This window comes from Aotus nancymaae, unplaced genomic scaffold (assembly GCF_030222135.1).
Source record: "Aotus nancymaae isolate 86718 unplaced genomic scaffold, 86718_ANA_hifiasm-v0.15.2.pri h1tg000021l, whole genome shotgun sequence".
NCBI lineage: Eukaryota > Metazoa > Chordata > Mammalia > Primates > Aotidae > Aotus > Aotus nancymaae.
In genome coordinates, this window is record NW_026988433.1 from 12936939 (window position 1) to 12953682 (window position 16744).

At 50.7% G+C, this 16744-nt stretch overlaps 1 protein-coding gene across 1 annotated transcript in view; it reads left to right on the forward strand.

Moving 5' to 3' along the window:
• GCN1 (GCN1 activator of EIF2AK4) overlaps positions 1-15950 on the forward strand; it is a 67346-nt gene extending 51396 nt beyond the window's left edge. Inside the window, exons 44-58 of the mRNA XM_064379729.1 lie at positions 87-302; positions 1454-1618; positions 3785-3946; positions 4222-4314; positions 4599-4742; positions 4832-5101; positions 5327-5440; positions 5908-6138; positions 8576-8769; positions 8897-9011; positions 11904-12000; positions 12542-12690; positions 13111-13218; positions 14361-14579; positions 15251-15950. Of these exons, the coding sequence (XP_064235799.1) occupies positions 87-302; positions 1454-1618; positions 3785-3946; positions 4222-4314; positions 4599-4742; positions 4832-5101; positions 5327-5440; positions 5908-6138; positions 8576-8769; positions 8897-9011; positions 11904-12000; positions 12542-12690; positions 13111-13218; positions 14361-14579; positions 15251-15376 (2403 nt within the window). The 3' untranslated portion in view covers positions 15377-15950. The remainder of the gene's footprint in view (positions 1-86; positions 303-1453; positions 1619-3784; positions 3947-4221; positions 4315-4598; positions 4743-4831; positions 5102-5326; positions 5441-5907; positions 6139-8575; positions 8770-8896; positions 9012-11903; positions 12001-12541; positions 12691-13110; positions 13219-14360; positions 14580-15250) is intronic.
• Positions 15951-16744: the final 794 nt, after the last annotated feature.

The window sequence follows — 16744 nt, forward strand, 5'->3', positions numbered from 1 at the left end:
CCATGCTCATGGTACAGTGTGCCCTGATGCCTGTGCCATAGAGGCTTTACTACTCTATGTTCTCTGTCCCCTTCCACTGGCTGCAGGCGATTATCACTGCCCTGGGGGTAGAGCGGCGGAACCGGGTGTTGGCAGGGCTGTACATGGGCCGCTCAGACACCCAGCTGGTGGTGCGGCAGGCGTCCCTGCACGTCTGGAAGATTGTTGTCTCCAATACCCCCCGCACCTTGCGTGAGATCCTACCCACTCTCTTTGGGCTCCTGCTGGGTTTCCTAGCCAGCACGTGTGCAGATAAGAGAACGGTGAGTTTCCTGGGTCTCGTTTTGGACTAGCAGCCCCAGTGCCTCCTTTCAGGGCCAAGAAAGCTGAGTTTGCAGAGTCTGGGAGAGTACCCAGCTACCCTGTCTAACAGAGGAACATTGTATTCTTTACTTAGTCATTCTGCAAATATTTGTTAGCATCTACTATGCGCTAAGCAGGGGCCTGGCACCTGGGGACATAATGGAGAAGAAAGGCAGCCTCATTCCTTATCCTCGTTAGAAACGGTCTTGTTGAGGAGATAGATATTAGATAACCACACAGAGATGTAAAATGCGACTGTGGCCAGTGCTGTGTGGCACTGCAAATGCTTATAATAGCTGCATTTGACCTGCTGGGGAGGGATGGGCTTGTGTTAGTAAACACTTCTCAGAAGAAATGATGCTTGAAAATGAAAGATAAGTAAGCACTAACCAGGTGAGGATGTGGTAAAAGACCATTCCAGACTGAGGGAATAAATAATGCTTTAGATACAAAGATGGGATATGCAGAGTTCCCGTGGTGAGCAGCAACATGGCACCAGTATGGGCTGAGCAAGGCTGGTGTAGCTGGAGTGAGGAGACAGGGAGGAGCAGTGTGACATGAGATCAGGCTGGCATGCTGGCAGGGCAGACGAACAGGGGTCAGTTGTCCCGGAGGAGGTGCCCAGGCGGGGTGGTGATCATTTCTGCCCATCTTCTTAGGCCTACTTCCAGCCCCTGTCTCTGGCAAGCAAACTGTGTATTTGGCTCTAAAGAAGGGTTTGCATGAGGCCTCAGAAAGTGGATGGGTTTTTTTCCTTAAAGCTTTGTTCCAGATTCAGCTCCCGCTGAGCCAAAGCACAGTGTTAAGGTTTCAGTCATCCAGGGAAATTGGCCCTTGACTGTGCAGTGGATGATCAAATTTTTGTTCATCTATAAGGTGCTGGCTCTTAGATTGTGTAGGTGTCTGTGAAACAGAGATAATTTTTTTGGTAGTGTTTTGCAAGCACTACAGAGAGTATTTGGGGGCTCTTTATGGGTAAGAGCATTCGGGGAAGTTAAGTCACTGATTCAGATAAAGCCTGGGAGGTTTCAGGGCCCTCATTCTGGAGTTGTCCTCTGGGTGCCCTGGGGTTTGCAGGGAGTTTACTTCCTGGCTTCACCTCTGTTGACAGATTGCAGCGAGAACATTGGGAGATCTTGTGCGGAAGTTAGGGGAGAAAATCCTCCCCGAGATCATCCCCATCCTTGAGGAAGGCCTGAGGTCTCAGAAGAGTGATGAGAGGCAGGGCGTGTGCATTGGGCTAAGTGAGATCATGAAGTCCACCAGCCGGGACGCCGTGAGTATCTTCCAAGGACCCCACCAGCTGTGCACTGCAGGTGACCTGACCCAGAGGACAGGGGAAGGTTACAGGAGGAGCTTCACCTCTAGAGGGTTTGCGCTGCCCTCAGGGACGCGCCAGCTTCACTCTGGGGAGGTGCTGGCTGGGCCACATGGACTTGCATCTCCGTTTTCTCAGCTTTCCTATAGTTTTGCAGGCTAAGAGCTAAGTGATTTGGATGCCTCCTTGAGTGGCCTTTGGAAACTGGAGATGATCTCTCTGTTACAACTGTGAAGGTTGCTCAGGATCAGTCCCTTTTGTGATGCTATATAAGTCCAGTTAAAATGTGTGTCACCTCCTTCTGGGAGACGGGGCAGGCAGCTGTGTGAGTGGGTAGGACAGCAGGGAGCGGGAGGGGTGTACACTCACCCTTAGCAGGAGGGGAGTAAGTAAGAGTTGTGATGCCCAGTGGGAGAAAGTGTATGGTGTCTGGCAGCACAAAAACTGTTTCCATAGCAGCAACATCCAAGGGGTTTGGAGCACATGACTCTTACTTAGTTCCTGAGGTCATTGATCCTGGAAACCCCCCGGGGGAGTAGGTTAAGAATGCTTACAGGCACTACCTTCATGTTTGGATGAAAATGCCAAAGCAGTTAAGTGGATGGCCCGCTAGAAATGTAAGCAAGTAGCCAATTGCTTGGTTTGGGCGTCCTAGTCTGAATCCCTAGGATACCCGATCCCTCTTCTATATTGATGTATGTCTTACATTTGGTTTTTGAAATTTACATTGGGCAAGGAATCAAAAATTCTGTCACCAAAAAGGGTTGTGATTCATTGGAGAGTTAGAGTTCCACAGAGGCTGAGTTCTTGCCTGCTGAGTGCCCACAGTCCAGTGGTGAGGCCTACATGCCAAGCAGTCAGGAGAATGCAGAGTGGGCTTTGCTGTGGTGGGAGTGGTACCAAGGGAGCAGAGCGTTTATTGGCTCTGATGTATAGAGCACGAAGTCTGGATTGAGATTTGAAGAATGACTTGGAGTTTTCCAAGAGAATAAGCAAAAGAATGAGTCCAGGGAGAGAGGGGCCCAGATGCCATGGGAAGGAGTTTGCAGTTCTTAGAGAAGATGGGAGGTATGTTGAGAATTCACTGAAAAAATGCAAGCTGTTAATTATTAAGTCTCAGTTAAGGCTACATGGGGGTGCATCATATTCCCAGGCTGGAGAGCAGTGGTGCAATCATAGCTTACTTTAACCTTGACCTCCTGGGCTCAAGTGATCCTCCCACTATGGCCTTCTGAGTAGCTGGAATTGTAGGTGTGCACCACTACACCTGGCTAATTTTTGCATTTTTTTTTTTTTTTTTTTTTTTTTGTTTTTTTTTTTTTTTTTTTTTATTGCATTTTAGGTTTTGGGGTACATGTGAAAAACATGCAAGGTTGTTGCTTAGGTGCATACGTGGCAGTGTGATTTGCTGCCTTCCTCCCCTTCACCCATATCTGGCATTTCTCCCCATGCTATCCCTCCCCAATTCCCCACCCCCCCGCTGTCCCCCCCACTCCCCCACAACAGACCCCCAATTTTTGCATTTTTAGTAGAGATGAGGTCTCACTGTGTTGCCCAGACTGGTCTCCAACTCCTGGCCTCAAGTGATCCTCTTGCCTGCACCTCCCAAAGTGTTGGGAATACAGGTGTGAGCCACTGTGCCCAGACCCTCTCTTCTTTTTAATGTTTTAATTTTAATTTTTAGACAGTCTTACTTTGCCACCCAGGCTGGAGTACAGTGGCACCATCTCAAGTTGCTGCAGCCTCTGCCTCCTGGGTTCAAGTGATTCTCGTGCCTCAGCCTCTTGAGTAGCTGGGATTATAGGTGTGCACCACCATACCCAGCTAATTTTTATGTGTTTAGTAGAGATGGGGTTTCACCATGTTCACCAGGCTGGTCTCAAACTCCTGGCCTCAAGTCATCCTCCTGCCTTGGCCTCCCAAAGTGCTGGGATTACAGGCGTGAGCCACCATGCCCCACCCCCTCTCTCCTTTTTTGTATTTCACGTAAAAAGTTAAAAGAAAAGTCAGGTAGAGAGTTAGGGTGGCCTAGCTGGGTCAGAGTCCCCTGCCTATGCTTCTTGTCTGCTTCTGCTCCTTCTTTGCCTTTCCCGCATGTGGTACAGTTGTTGCTTGCCATTGCAGGTGTTGTATTTCTCTGAATCCCTTGTGCCTACGGCAAGGAAGGCTTTGTGTGACCCGCTGGAGGAGGTCAGAGAGGCGGCAGCCAAGACCTTTGAGCAGCTGCATTCTACCATCGGCCACCAGGCTCTGGAGGACATTCTCCCATTTTTACTAAAGCAGCTGGTGAGCGGATCCACCACACACCTACCAGTTTGGCTTTTGCTGTCTTTGTAGAAGCAAAATGCAGGGCGATTATTCTGCCGAGGCAGTCGGAATGTGGGCCCGCCAGAGGGAGTGGGTGCAGCGAGATCAGATTTGGCTTTGTGCTTCTCCTTTGACAGTAAGGAAATGTGGGTGCAACAGGCGGGAGGGAAACAGGTGGAGAAGGAAGTTGGCGGTGGCTGGTTCAGACAGCAGAGATGCAGATTCCTCAGGATTGTCCTCGATACCCTCTGCAGGATGATGAGGAGGTGTCAGAGTTCGCCTTGGATGGTCTGAAGCAAGTCATGGCTATTAAGAGTCGTGTGGTGCTGCCCTACCTCGTGCCCAAGGTAAATCCCAACATGTCAACACCCTCTGGCTCCAGAACATTGAAATTCCAGGGCCTGCAGTGAAGACCAGTTCTGAAGGTAGATGTTGGGGGGCCGGGGGAGGAGGATGCAGTGTAAGCAGGACACCCTTCTCCTTGTCCTCCAAGATATGCTGGAGTAGATGCTTGGCTCTGAGCAGTGGGCTTGGGCTCTCTTGCCCACCCTTCTGTTCCCAAAGCCTTGCCCAGCAGCTGGCGTGGAGCAGGTCACAGCATTCACTGAGTTAATGTTCCTCATTCCACCAGCTGACAACGCCACCTGTCAACACCCGGGTGCTGGCTTTCCTTTCATCAGTGGCTGGTGATGCCCTCACCCGTCATCTTGGTGTGATCCTCCCAGCGGTCATGCTGGCCCTGAAAGAGAAGCTTGGGACCCCAGATGAGCAGCTGGTAAGGGACGAGCCTGCTCCCATTGCTTTCTCAGGCCCCCTCTGCCCACAGCATCCGTGCTCAGCACACAGGTCCCTTGTGGTTTGCAGGAGATGGCCAATTGTCAGGCTGTGATCCTCTCCGTAGAGGATGACACAGGGCACCGGATTATCATTGAGGATCTGCTGGAAGCCACCCGTAGCCCCGAGGTGGGCATGAGGCAGGCTGCTGCCATCATTCTCAACATCTACTGTTCCCGCTCCAAGGCTGACTATACCAGCCACCTGCGGAGCCTGGTCTCGGGCCTGATACGCCTCTTCAATGACTCCAGCCCTGTGGTTCTGGAGGAGAGCTGGGATGCCCTGAATGCCATCACTAAGGTGAGGGGACTGCTGACCTCACAGCCAACTTTTGCTTATAGAAAATTCCAGGTGTTTACAAGAATAGACCTATAAGAATCCCCCACATACCTGTCACTAAGCTTCGGCCTTTACCCACTCGTGGCGGGTCTTGTTTATACTCCCGCCCACGCCTTCCCCATATACTCTTTGGAAGCAGTCTTGAGAGGGCTGTACATCCTCTCGTTTTTTTCTGGATTCCTGCAGAAGCTGGATGCTGGCAACCAGTTGGCACTCATTGAAGAGCTGCACAAGGAAATCCGGCTCATAGGGAATGAGAGCAAAGGCGAGCATGTGCCAGGGTTCTGCCTCCCTAAGAAGGTAAGCCAGGGCCTCGTGCAGGGGGCTGTGGGCATGCAGTCTGCTGTACCCTCCTGGCCCTTACCCCTGTGCCCCGTCCCAGGTCTGCAATAGGGCAGCTGGAGCAGCAGCCACGGGTGTTGTTCAGCAGCTTCACAGACAGCATGTTTTCTTCTGTGGTAGCCAGATGGGGACAAGGTTCATGCTGTCTTTGGTCTAAGCTCTGCAGGTCACCTTGGCCAGAGTGAGTGGGCCACAGTACGTGTTCCCTCTGTGTGATAGGCCTGTTGGGGCCCTTGTCTTCTTGTCTCTGTCAAGACTGTTCCATAGCCAGCACCCACTCAGGCTGTGATCCTGAGATTCAGCCTGAATCAGTATCTCCCATGGAGTTGAGGGGAGGACAGCTGTCAGAAGCACCTTGCTTGCACGGGAGACACTGGGATCCATGCCATTTGAAATTTGACTCTCAGGTGTGATTCTCTTGTCAGGGAGTGACCTCCATCCTTCCAGTGTTGCGGGAAGGAGTCCTGACCGGCAGCCCTGAGCAGAAAGAGGAGGCAGCCAAAGCCTTAGGCTTGGTGATCCGCCTGACCTCGGCTGATGCCCTGAGGCCCTCTGTGGTCAGCATCACTGGCCCTCTGATCCGCATCCTGGGGGACAGGTTCAGCTGGAATGTGAAGGCGGCTCTGCTCGAGACACTCAGCCTCTTGTTGGCCAAGGTGAGTGGCTGATGAGTTGTTTAGATCTTAGAGAACAGATCTGTCTGCAGGAGCCTGATATAAGGTGTCATGTAGCAGCAGGGAACAGGTTTATTCTGGAGAGCAGCGTAACAGAGGGAGGTAAGACCTTGGACTCTAGACCCGCTACACTGTGGGCCAATTTCAAGTCCTCCTAGTAGCTCTGTGACCAGGATGGCCTTGGGAAGTCATATAACCTGAGCCTGTTTTTTCACCCATAATGAGACTAATAATGCCAGCTGCCTCATGAAGGACTGCTAGATGTGGGGATTAGATGAGGTTAGTCTGGCATGATGCCTGATACGTGATAAGCACTCAGTACATGTGAATTGCTATTATTTTGAAAAATTACTTTTTCAAAGGAAAAAAACTCAGGACCACATAAATACAAGGAAAACATTGTTTAAAGATAATTGCAATTCTTTTTTTTTTCCCTGAGACGGAGTGTTGCTCTGTCAGCCAGAGCTGGAGTGCAGTGGCGTGATCTCAGCTCACCAGGTTCAAGCAATTCTGCCTCAGCCTCCCAAGTAGTTGGGATTACAGGTGCCCGCCACCATGCCCAGCTAATTTTTGTATTTTTAGTAGAGACAGCATTTCACCATGTTGACCTGGCTAGTCTCGAACTCCTGACCTCGTGAATCGCCTGCCTCGGCCTCCCAAAGTGTTGGGATTACAGGCGTGAGCCACTGCGCCCAGCCAGATTTTGCAGTTCTTTATTACTGCTGCATAGAGGGAGATGCAAAGAATCTGATGAGCGAATGAAAAGGAAGTCTGAGAGCAACTGAAACCACTTCAGTTTTTGCCAAAAGTATAGGAAGAAAAGCTCTGCTATAGTAACCATTTCTGATGTTTTATGGCAATAATTAAACCCATTAAATTTTATTTTTGAGACAGGGTCTCACTCTGTTGCCTAGGCTGGAGCGCAGTGGCATGATCACGGCTCACTGCAGCCTTGCCTTCCTAGGCTCAAACAGTCCTCCCACCTCACCCTTCAGAATAGCTGGGACTACTCAGCTTATTTTTAAATTTTTTGTAGACACAGGGTCTCCCTGTGTTGCCCGGGCTGATCTCAAACGCCTGGCCTCAAGCAATCCTTCCGCCTCAGCCTCCCAAATTACTGGAATTACAGGAGTGAGCCACCCACCCAGCTTAGGTTTTAAAAAGTATAAACAGAGCCAAGACTTGTAAAACAGACTAACGAACGAACATGAATTCTCAGAATTCTCAAATGGAGTTTACTGGAAGCAAAAGGAAGCTTAAACTTTGTAGCTTTTTTCTTTTGGAAGTGGCTGTGTGAGCAACTTTCCAGCCAGAAAATGGGATTGTATCAGCCTAATTTTGCGAAAATTGAGGTTTTTAATTTTTTCTGTTTTAGTATCATCTTCACCTGACATCCTATGCTGTTCTTTGCTGTGATGTTTTTGTAACACAATAAACGGAGCCCTTATACCTCACAGCAGTTGGTCCGCGGCTGTGAGTCAGATGTCTCCTGTGGGCAGATGGTTTTTTTGTTTTTTCGGAGATGGAGTCTCACTCTGTCGCCCAGACTAGAGTGCAATGGGGCAATCTCAGCTCACTGAAACCTCTGCCTCTGTGTTCAAGTGATTTTCCTGCCTCAGCCTCCCAAGTACCTGGGATTACAGGCGTCTGCCACCACACCTGGCTAATTTTTTTTGTATTTTTAGTAGATACAGGGTTTCACCAGGCCAGTCTGGTCTTGAACTCCTTCACATACCTCAGATTTACCCTCTTTGGGTGCCTGCCACAGCCTGCACATCCACCCAGCTCCAGTATTTCCAGACCTTCATTGGCACTGAACCTCCAAACAGCCACTCTGGTTTTCCTATTTAACAATAAGTAAATCTTTACTCTTGTACCCATCTGTATTTTGTCAAGAGTGTGCCTGTTTTTCTGTATAGTCGGGTTGAACTGGATTTTTAGTTAGGTGGGTGCACATTTGTGCAGGGAGGACTCTGCAGGGTCATTTGTTTCACAGGTTTGTTCGAGGGCTGAATGTGGAGTACGTATCCCACTATCAGTTGCTCAGTAGATAGGGTCTGCTGTACACATCAAGTCCCTTTCCCTGTCTTGGCATTAGAACTGTGCTTCAACACTGCTGACAGTCTGCCCTGCTCTTTAATGTATTCAGGGGAGGTTTTGAGTCACTTATTGATATGGACAGGTCTCCACTAAGCCAAACCCAACACAGCCAAGGCTGCGAGACAGCTCCCTCAGACAACGGCTGCCAAGCGAAACCTGTCTGTGCTTGGCCCCTCTGATGGGCTGTCTGTCCCCAGCCCTGTGTGAGAACCGGGCTCGCTGTGGTGGTTTGGGATTGTCGTTTGTTCTCATGCCTGTGGTACACTGTGGCTTTGGGTCCACCACAACTGCCTTTCATGGATGTGGGTTCCTCCCACAGGTTGGGATTGCCCTGAAGCCCTTCCTGCCCCAGCTGCAGACCACTTTCACCAAAGCCCTGCAGGACTCCAACCGGGGGGTGCGCCTGAAGGCCGCAGATGCTCTGGGGAAGCTCATTTCCATCCACATCAAGGTGGATCCCCTCTTCACAGAGCTGCTCAACGGCATCCGCGCCATGGAGGACCCAGGCGTCAGGTACGGCGCTGGCGAGGGAGCACTGCAGCCTCCAGGAGGCCAGGGGTTCCTCTGGGCCGAGCCTGTGCTGGCAGGAGGGGTGGTGGTGGAGGCACCCAGGGCCTAAGTCAGTTCATTGGTTCTGCAGGGACACCATGCTGCAGGCCCTGAGGTTTGTGATTCAGGGAGCAGGGGCCAAAGTGGATGCCGTCATCCGGAAAAACATTGTCTCACTCCTGCTGAGCATGCTGGGACACGATGAGGTACGGGTGCTGCCAGGGTTAGTGGTACCACTAGTTTCTCTCCTCCTTCTTAGGCTGAGTTCTTCGCTTTGTGTTAGAACCCAGTACAGCTCAGTAGTAATAAGCATTCCTGACATTTCTGTCACCCTGTATGATTCACCAAGCATTTCCTCAGGTTTCGAGGGAAATGGGGCAGGTATTGTTGATACTGGTTATTTCTGTTTGTTTGGTTTTTTTTTTATCTGGAGGCTGAGTCTCGCTCTGTCACCCAGGCTGGAGTACAGTGGTGCGATCTCGGCTCACTGCAACCTCTACTTCCTGGGTTTAAGCGATTCTCCTGCCTAAGCCTTCTGAGTAGCTGGGATTACTAGGTTCCCGCCACCATGCCCAGCTAAGTTTTGTATTTTTAGTAGAGATGGGGTTTCACCATGTTGGTCAGGCTGTTCTCGAACTCCTGACCTCAGGTGATCCACCTGCCTTGGCCTCCCAAAGTGCTGGGATTACAGGCATGAGCCACTGTACCCAGCTAGTTATTTCTGTTTTATAGATGAGGCAAGTAAGCTTTGTGGAGACCCAGACCTCTCACCAATTTGCTCTCTGATCTTAAAGAAGTCACTTTCTTGGCCAGGTGTGGTGGCTCATGCCTGTAATCCCAGCACTGTGGGAGGCCCAGGCAGGCGGATCACGTGAGGTCAGGAGTTTGAGAACAGCCTGCCCAACATGGTGAAACCCCATCTCTACTAAAAATACCAAAAATTAGCCAGGTGTGGTGGTGGATGCCTTTAATCCTGGCTGCTTGGGAGGCCGAGGTAGGAGTATCGCTTGAACCTGGGAGGCGGAGGTTGCAGTGAGTTGAGATCACACCACTGCACTCCAGCCTGGGCAACAAGAGCAAAACTCCATCTCAAAAAAAAAAAATCACTTTCTCTGTCTGCTTCTCTCTCTTTTCCACTTCTGTAAAATGAAGAGGTTCATGAAATATTTGCTGAGCTAAAAGACCTGTCCCAGAGATGCATGGGCCTCATGGTCACAGACTTCAAGAAACTTAGTGTGTAGCGGGATCAGCGGTTTCCAGGGTGCATCCCGGTGGGAGGTCTTAGAGGTCTGTTTTAGAGGGAGAGACTTGTCAGGGCTATACCCAGAACGTAGTAGAGTCCAAACCAGAAGCTCTGGACTCCTGCTTCTGTCCCAGTTCCATCAGCCTCACCTAGTCTGGAGGCATGTGTCAAGTACCCTTTGGCTGCCAGCACTGTAGGGCCAGTAGGAAGTTGAGTCTTTGGAAAAGAATTTTCTGTTTCCCTTTTCAGACAGCCCTCTGTTGTGGCCTAATTTACATTTGTAGAGCTAATCTAGGAGGAGAGGGCCTTTGGGCTCACATGGTTTTACACTTTGTTGACATACACATGTACACACACCCACACACAAACTCCTCCCGCACCCCCCCACACATACACACACACACTTGCTGCTGCACTTCCCACGGCTCTAAGGGCCTAGTTCTGGTCTCCAGGCACCGGCTGTCTGACTACAGCCCCAGACTTCTTTTTTTTTTTTCCCGAGACGGAGTCTCACTCTGTCACCCAGGCTGGAGTGCAGTGGTGCCATCTCGGCTCACTGCAACAACCTCTGCCTCCTGGGTTCAAGTGATTCTTCTGCCTCAGCCTTCTGAGCAGCTGGAACTACAGGCACGCGCCACCACGCCCGGCTAATTTTTGTATTTTTAGTAGATACGGGGTGTCACCATATTGGCCAGGCTGGTCTTGAACTTCTGACCACCCACCTTGGCCTCCTAAAGTGCTGGGATTACAGACATGAGCCATTGCACCCAGCCCAGTACCAGCGTTCTCTGTGGGGACAGATGGGAAAGTGTACCATCTTGATCATAGTCTGTCAGGGCTTTTACAGAATCATGGACAGCACAAGCAAAAGTTAGTAATGAAACATATTTGCATTTCACCACAGTGCAGCTTAAAATAAATGAAGTTGGAGAGAGTGGGTGTCAGAGCCAACTTTAGCTTGGCACCTGGACTTCCACTTCGAGCTCAGAGGCCCAGACTGCTGGCAGCCCATCCTCTTACCCTCTGAACCTCCACTCAGATTGAAGGTGGCATTCAGGGTGCCAGCTTGGCATTAGCTTTTTGGGTTATTGAGTCTCTGGTTGGTGGTTTGCTTTGGGGACATGTTACTTGGCACCTCTAATAAGGCACATAACTTAAAATCCCCTCTTGGTATTCCATAGTTAGCTGGCTAGGGAGGAGCACGGGGCCGCTTGTGTACCTGGCTCTGAACTGAACAGGAAGTGCTGGCCTTTCCTTATCTGCCTTGGCTTGATTAGTGGCTTCAGTTTGACTTCCTAGGATGAACCCAAGTAATTTCGGTGGCAGTGGGGCACTCGTGCAGTTGGGAAATAGCAGGGGTCATTCTGGGCACATGGTGACTCAAGCTCTGGGAGAAAGGAGCTCAGAGTGGCTGTCTTTAGCCAGCTTCCCTGGTGGCTGTGGGCAGGTGCCTCCCCTCCTGCCCCTCTCTGCCTCACAGGGCTGTGGATAGTAATTGAGATAATAAACGTGAAACATTCAGCCTTCCTAAGAAGAAAGGTGCTATGTAAATACAGTTATTACTGCTATTACGAGGATGATTACCATATGCATACACACTGGAGTTTTCTATAATTAAGTGAAGTGCTGGGTGTGTAATGTTTAACTCTGTACCAGTGGCAGTTTCAGTGAATGGCAGTCCCAGTCTGGCAGGGGAGCACAACTACCTAGAGGAAGGGACTGGATCTTGAGTCCCTGAGTTGGTTTGTTCCACCTTCTTTATTGCCATCCATCTGGGCTCCAGAGCTGCCTGCCCTGGTTCCCACAGAGCTGGTGCTGTTGCCTGCACCCCTCACTCCCTTCTCTTGCCTGTCAGGACAACACTCGCATCTCCTCAGCCGGGTGCCTGGGGGAACTGTGTGCCTTTCTGACTGAAGAGGAGCTTAGCGCTGTTCTTCAGCAGTGCTTGCTGGGTAGGTACACTGGAGAATTCCCCTTCAGGGACCTGGGCCTCTCAGCCCTAGCAAAGAGATCTCTCTCCCTCCCTCAGAGGATCTTTTAGCAACTGGACTGTCCTGTCCTTGGGAATCCAGCAGTTACAAAGCAAAATCCAGGCCAGGTGTGGCACTCACCTATAGTCCCAGCTACTCAGGAGGCTGAGGCAGGAGGATTACTTGAGCCCAGGAGTTCGAGGTTGCAGTGAGCCTTGATCATGCCCCTGTACTCCAGCCTGGGTAACAGAGGAAGACCCTATCTCTAAAACAAACAAACAATATTGAGTCTGCAGTGGTTCCGTAGCCCTGAGTATCTCTGCTCAAAGAACACAGCTGTAAGCCTGGAGTGGTTCATGAGCAGGCTTTCCTTACTTTGCTTAATGTGCTGCTTTGGGGAGCTTCTCTTAAGATAGCAGGGAAGTCCATATGAGTATGGCCTGGGCTTTCCCCATGCTCTGAATCAGCATACTAGTCTCCATGCTGTAAAACCGGTTGACCCCAGTTGTGTCCTTCCATCCAGCGGACGTGTCTGGCATTGACTGGATGGTTCGGCATGGTCGGAGCCTGGCACTCTCCGTGGCTGTGAACGTGGCTCCTGGCAGACTCTGTGCCGGCAGATACAGCAGTGATGTTCAAGAAATGATCCTGAGCAGTGCCATGGCGGACAGGGTAAGGCATTTGGGCACCCAACCAGTCCTTCCATATCCCATAGCCAGCGCCTTGTGGACACAGCACAGGCGGACCCCACACTGGGGGTTAAGAGGCTTGGATCTAATTTTATGCCTCTTGGTAACTCGCTGTCCCTGTGGACCAGCACTTATCACTTTGGGCCCCAGTTTCATCATCTAACCAAGGAATTTGGGTTGAGGAATCTAGATGCCCCTTCTGTATCAGGTCTTTGATCCCTGTTCCTGGGAAACAGTGATTGCTCATCTGCCTCAGCCAGGGCCGCCTGTCTGAGAGCTGTCATGGTGTCCCTAGTAAGGGGTGATGTGGTGGAGGGTCCCAGATATTACTAGGGACTGGGCTTCTCCTGGCTCTGGGGAAGGGGCGGGGTGCCTCCTGTCTAGTGCTGTCTGTTCTCCACAGATCCCCATTGCGGTGAGCGGGGTCCGGGGCATGGGCTTTCTCATGAGATACCACATCAAGACAGGTGGAGGGCAGTTGCCGGCCAAACTCTCCAGCCTGTTCGTTAAGGTGAGTGGGGGCCAAGAATGTGTCTGACCCCTAACACCTGACTTGTGAGGAGAACACCAGCAATGCACCCTCAACTAGTGTGCTATTTCTCCGTGGACGGCCTCCAGGAGATGGCTGAACCCTTAGGGATGGAACGGGGGTTTTCTATGTGCACCTTACGCTGCAGTAGAGCCCAACTTTTTGTCAGATTCTCAAACTGACCTGTGACTCTGAATCATGTTAAGAATCGCTATTTTAGACATTCTTTCTAGGCACCCTAGTTTTGTAAAATTAGGTATAGACCTGGGTTCCCATCTTAATACCTCTCTCTTCCTGCCTCCCTTTTTCACCTGGCCCAGCACTTCTTGGTGTAGTTATTGTGCTGTGTGCCAGGCCCTAGTTAGGAAAGCCAAGGAATCTGCCAGCAGGGCTCCTGTGGCACGTGTGACATGGCATGCTTCTGAAGCGTTACTGTGCACAGAAATCAGAGCCAGAGTGCATTTTAATGAGACGCGGCCATGCCTGAGACTAACCAGGTCTCATGCAGTGTCAGTGCTGCTGTGCATGGACCTTGCCCTGAGTAGTGAGGTTCCCAAGGGTGACTCCCTCCCCCTGCGGCAGCGGGAGCCCACGGAGTTTCTAAGGGGCCTGATTCCATTGAGCCCGCTCTGTGATGGCATCCCACTGTTCTCTCCGTGTGTGCACCCGCCTGTTCACTTGGCACTACCCTGAAGGTGTAGAGATGAACAAGCCATACAAGACCCCCTGGAGCCCATGGGAAGGACCCTGATATAGATAAGGTTGGCAGGGGGCATCTCTGAAGGATGATGACATGGGAGCTGAGACTGCAGGATGGGAAGGAGCTAACCTAGGGAGGATCCAGGGCAAGCATAGCCTAGGGCGTGGGAGTAGCCAGGGCACAGGCCCGAGGCCTGGCAGTTCAAGGAAGTAAAAACGCGTGCAGGCTGAGAGTAGTGAGCAAGGGGAGAGTGGCACGAGATGAGAGTGCAGGGAGCCAGGGCTGAGTCACGCTGCCACCCTCCCACGGGAGCAGTGGGGTCAGTGTCCACGCCATAGGGAGTGTTGAGGCTGGGCATCTGGGCTGCCTTGAGGAACAGACTGGATTTGCCTATCCAAAAGCCTGTCTGTGGTTCTCTTCACAGTGTCTGCAGAACCCATCCAGTGACATCAGGCTGGTGGCTGAGAAGATGATCTGGTGGGCAAATAAGGACCCGCTGCCTCCCCTGGACCCCCAGGCCATCAAGCCCATCCTGAAGGCTCTTCTTGACAACACCAAGGATAAGAACACCATGGTCAGGGCCTACAGCGACCAGGCGATTGTCAACCTCCTCAAGATGCGGCAGGGTGAAGAGGTGTTTCAGGTGGGAGCTGGGGCATGCTGTGAGCATTCGTCTTTCAGCTCTTCTTCAGCACAGAAATATTTAAACCACAGGCTCTTCTCTGCTACCACGAATGTGCTAGCTTTCAGGAGCAGATTAAGATTTGGGTGACTGGCCTACTACCCAAAAACACACATTCTTATGGTTTTCAGACGTCTTTCCAGAGCAGGGCCCTTTCTTCAAATAAAATCTCACATGACACCCAAACAGACGGAGCATTTCCAAGGAAAGCTGCCCAGTGGAAACCCAGAGTCCTTTTCACTAAGTCCTCAGCCCCCAGCAGCCTTGAAAGCCCAAAAGCTGCAACTCGCACTGCCATGTCTCATGAAAAGCAGGATGGGGCCGGGTACAGTGACTCGAACCTGTAATCCCAATACTTTGGGAAGCCCAGGTGGGAGGATCACTGGAGCCCAGGAGTTCAGGACCAGCCCGAGCAACATAGTGAGACCTTGTCTCTACGAAAAAGGGAAAAACAAAAGCATGATGAGTGTTTTCACAGGCTTTCCCTGGATCCATCTGATTCCCTATTTTGTCAAATTCTACCTCAGTGTCTCTGGTTCTGGGGTTAACATTCATTTTTGTCTTTCTCTGATTGGAGAATGTGGCAGCTATATTTTCTGACCATGTTTCCTCCTGCTCATCCTTCCCCATAGTCCCTCTCCAAGATCCTGGATGTGGCCAGTTTGGAGGTGCTGAACGAGGTTAACCGAAGGTCCCTGAAGAAGCTGGCTAGCCAGGCCGACTCCACGGAGCAGGTGGACGACACCATCCTGACATGAGGGGCCTGGGCCTGCAGTGTTGCCGCTCCACATCTTTGCTCAATGTTTTCATTTTTGAAAATACATTTGTTCCGATGGGGAGCTTGGAAGATGGCGTTCCCAGAAAGTATTTTAATATATCAGCAGACCACAGCCAAAGCCTTAAATCAAACCCACACACAACTGAAAATTGCCTCCTCCATCTCTTACCTTTTCCTGTGGAGAAGAGAAGGAAAAGCACACGCATGCGCCTCAGCGAATGGCAGCCCAGGAACTGTCCAGCTTAGCATGGCTAGGTCTGGAGCTATAACAGCAGGGTCAGACTGCGGGTTCCTCTTCTCCTGTGCTTGAGCTCTGGTTTGAGAGCTGGCGCTACCAACCTTTTGCCTAGGTCCTGAGTGGGGCACAGACGGTGGACGTCTGCCCAGTGTGGTGTGTCTTGGCTTGGCATTTCAATATTGTGAGGCCTGGTTGGATCTGACCCCTGTCAGATGAAAATGATCCACAGCTCTGGCAGTTCCCAAGTCCAGGGAGGGGTATAGGTTTATGTGCAGGCTGTTTGAAAGAGAAATGTTGAATAAAGGCTTTGATTTAATCTTGATAGAAGCAGATTTTTAAAAAATCTCCAAATAGCCATTAAACATGAAGCTTCCTGCATCAGGAATAAGGAAAGGTTTGCAGCTGTTTTTGTAAGTATTCATAGTTCTCTGATTTCTGGGCATCCCTCTCCCCTGCTTTCAGAAGGCTTAGCATCTCTCCAGACTTCTCTGTCCTGATGTGGAGTTTTGAGAGGCATGCAGCCAGACCTGTGATCTCCTTCAGTGTGCAGAATGAAAAGGTTGAATTAGCCACTTTCCTGTTCTGTTCTGACTTGGAAAGGTAGGGAGCTTCTGGTACTCAGGTTGTAAAGAGAAATCCAGCCCCTCTGTGAATAAGAAAGAGCCACATTCCTATAGTTGAAGGACTTGCAAGAGGAAACCAAAGTTGCATTTCAGCATCTGCCTCCTTTATGAATGACTTCCTTCCTCCTGATTCTTAGAAGGCTCGTGACACACACATTCTGTCTGATGGCACACACCCTACTGGGGCTAGTGACGCAAGTTCTTCTGGTCTGTACCCTGGCCACAATACAGGACAAACCTCTGTCACAATTACTGGCCTGAGCTGTAAAAGGAAATAAAAAGTGATGGTAGCAAACTCACTTTATGAAAGGTATAAAAATGCTATGCCAAAAAAAGCAAGACTTTGGTTATTAATAATGTAGCCATGGTAGAAAGTAGGCTTGTGACTCAACACTTCTGATGAATAAGACAAGGTGACCTCTAAGGCACTTCTGATGAGTCCTGTTTTCTTGCAGCAGACATGGTGTCAGCTGGCTCGAGGTAACTG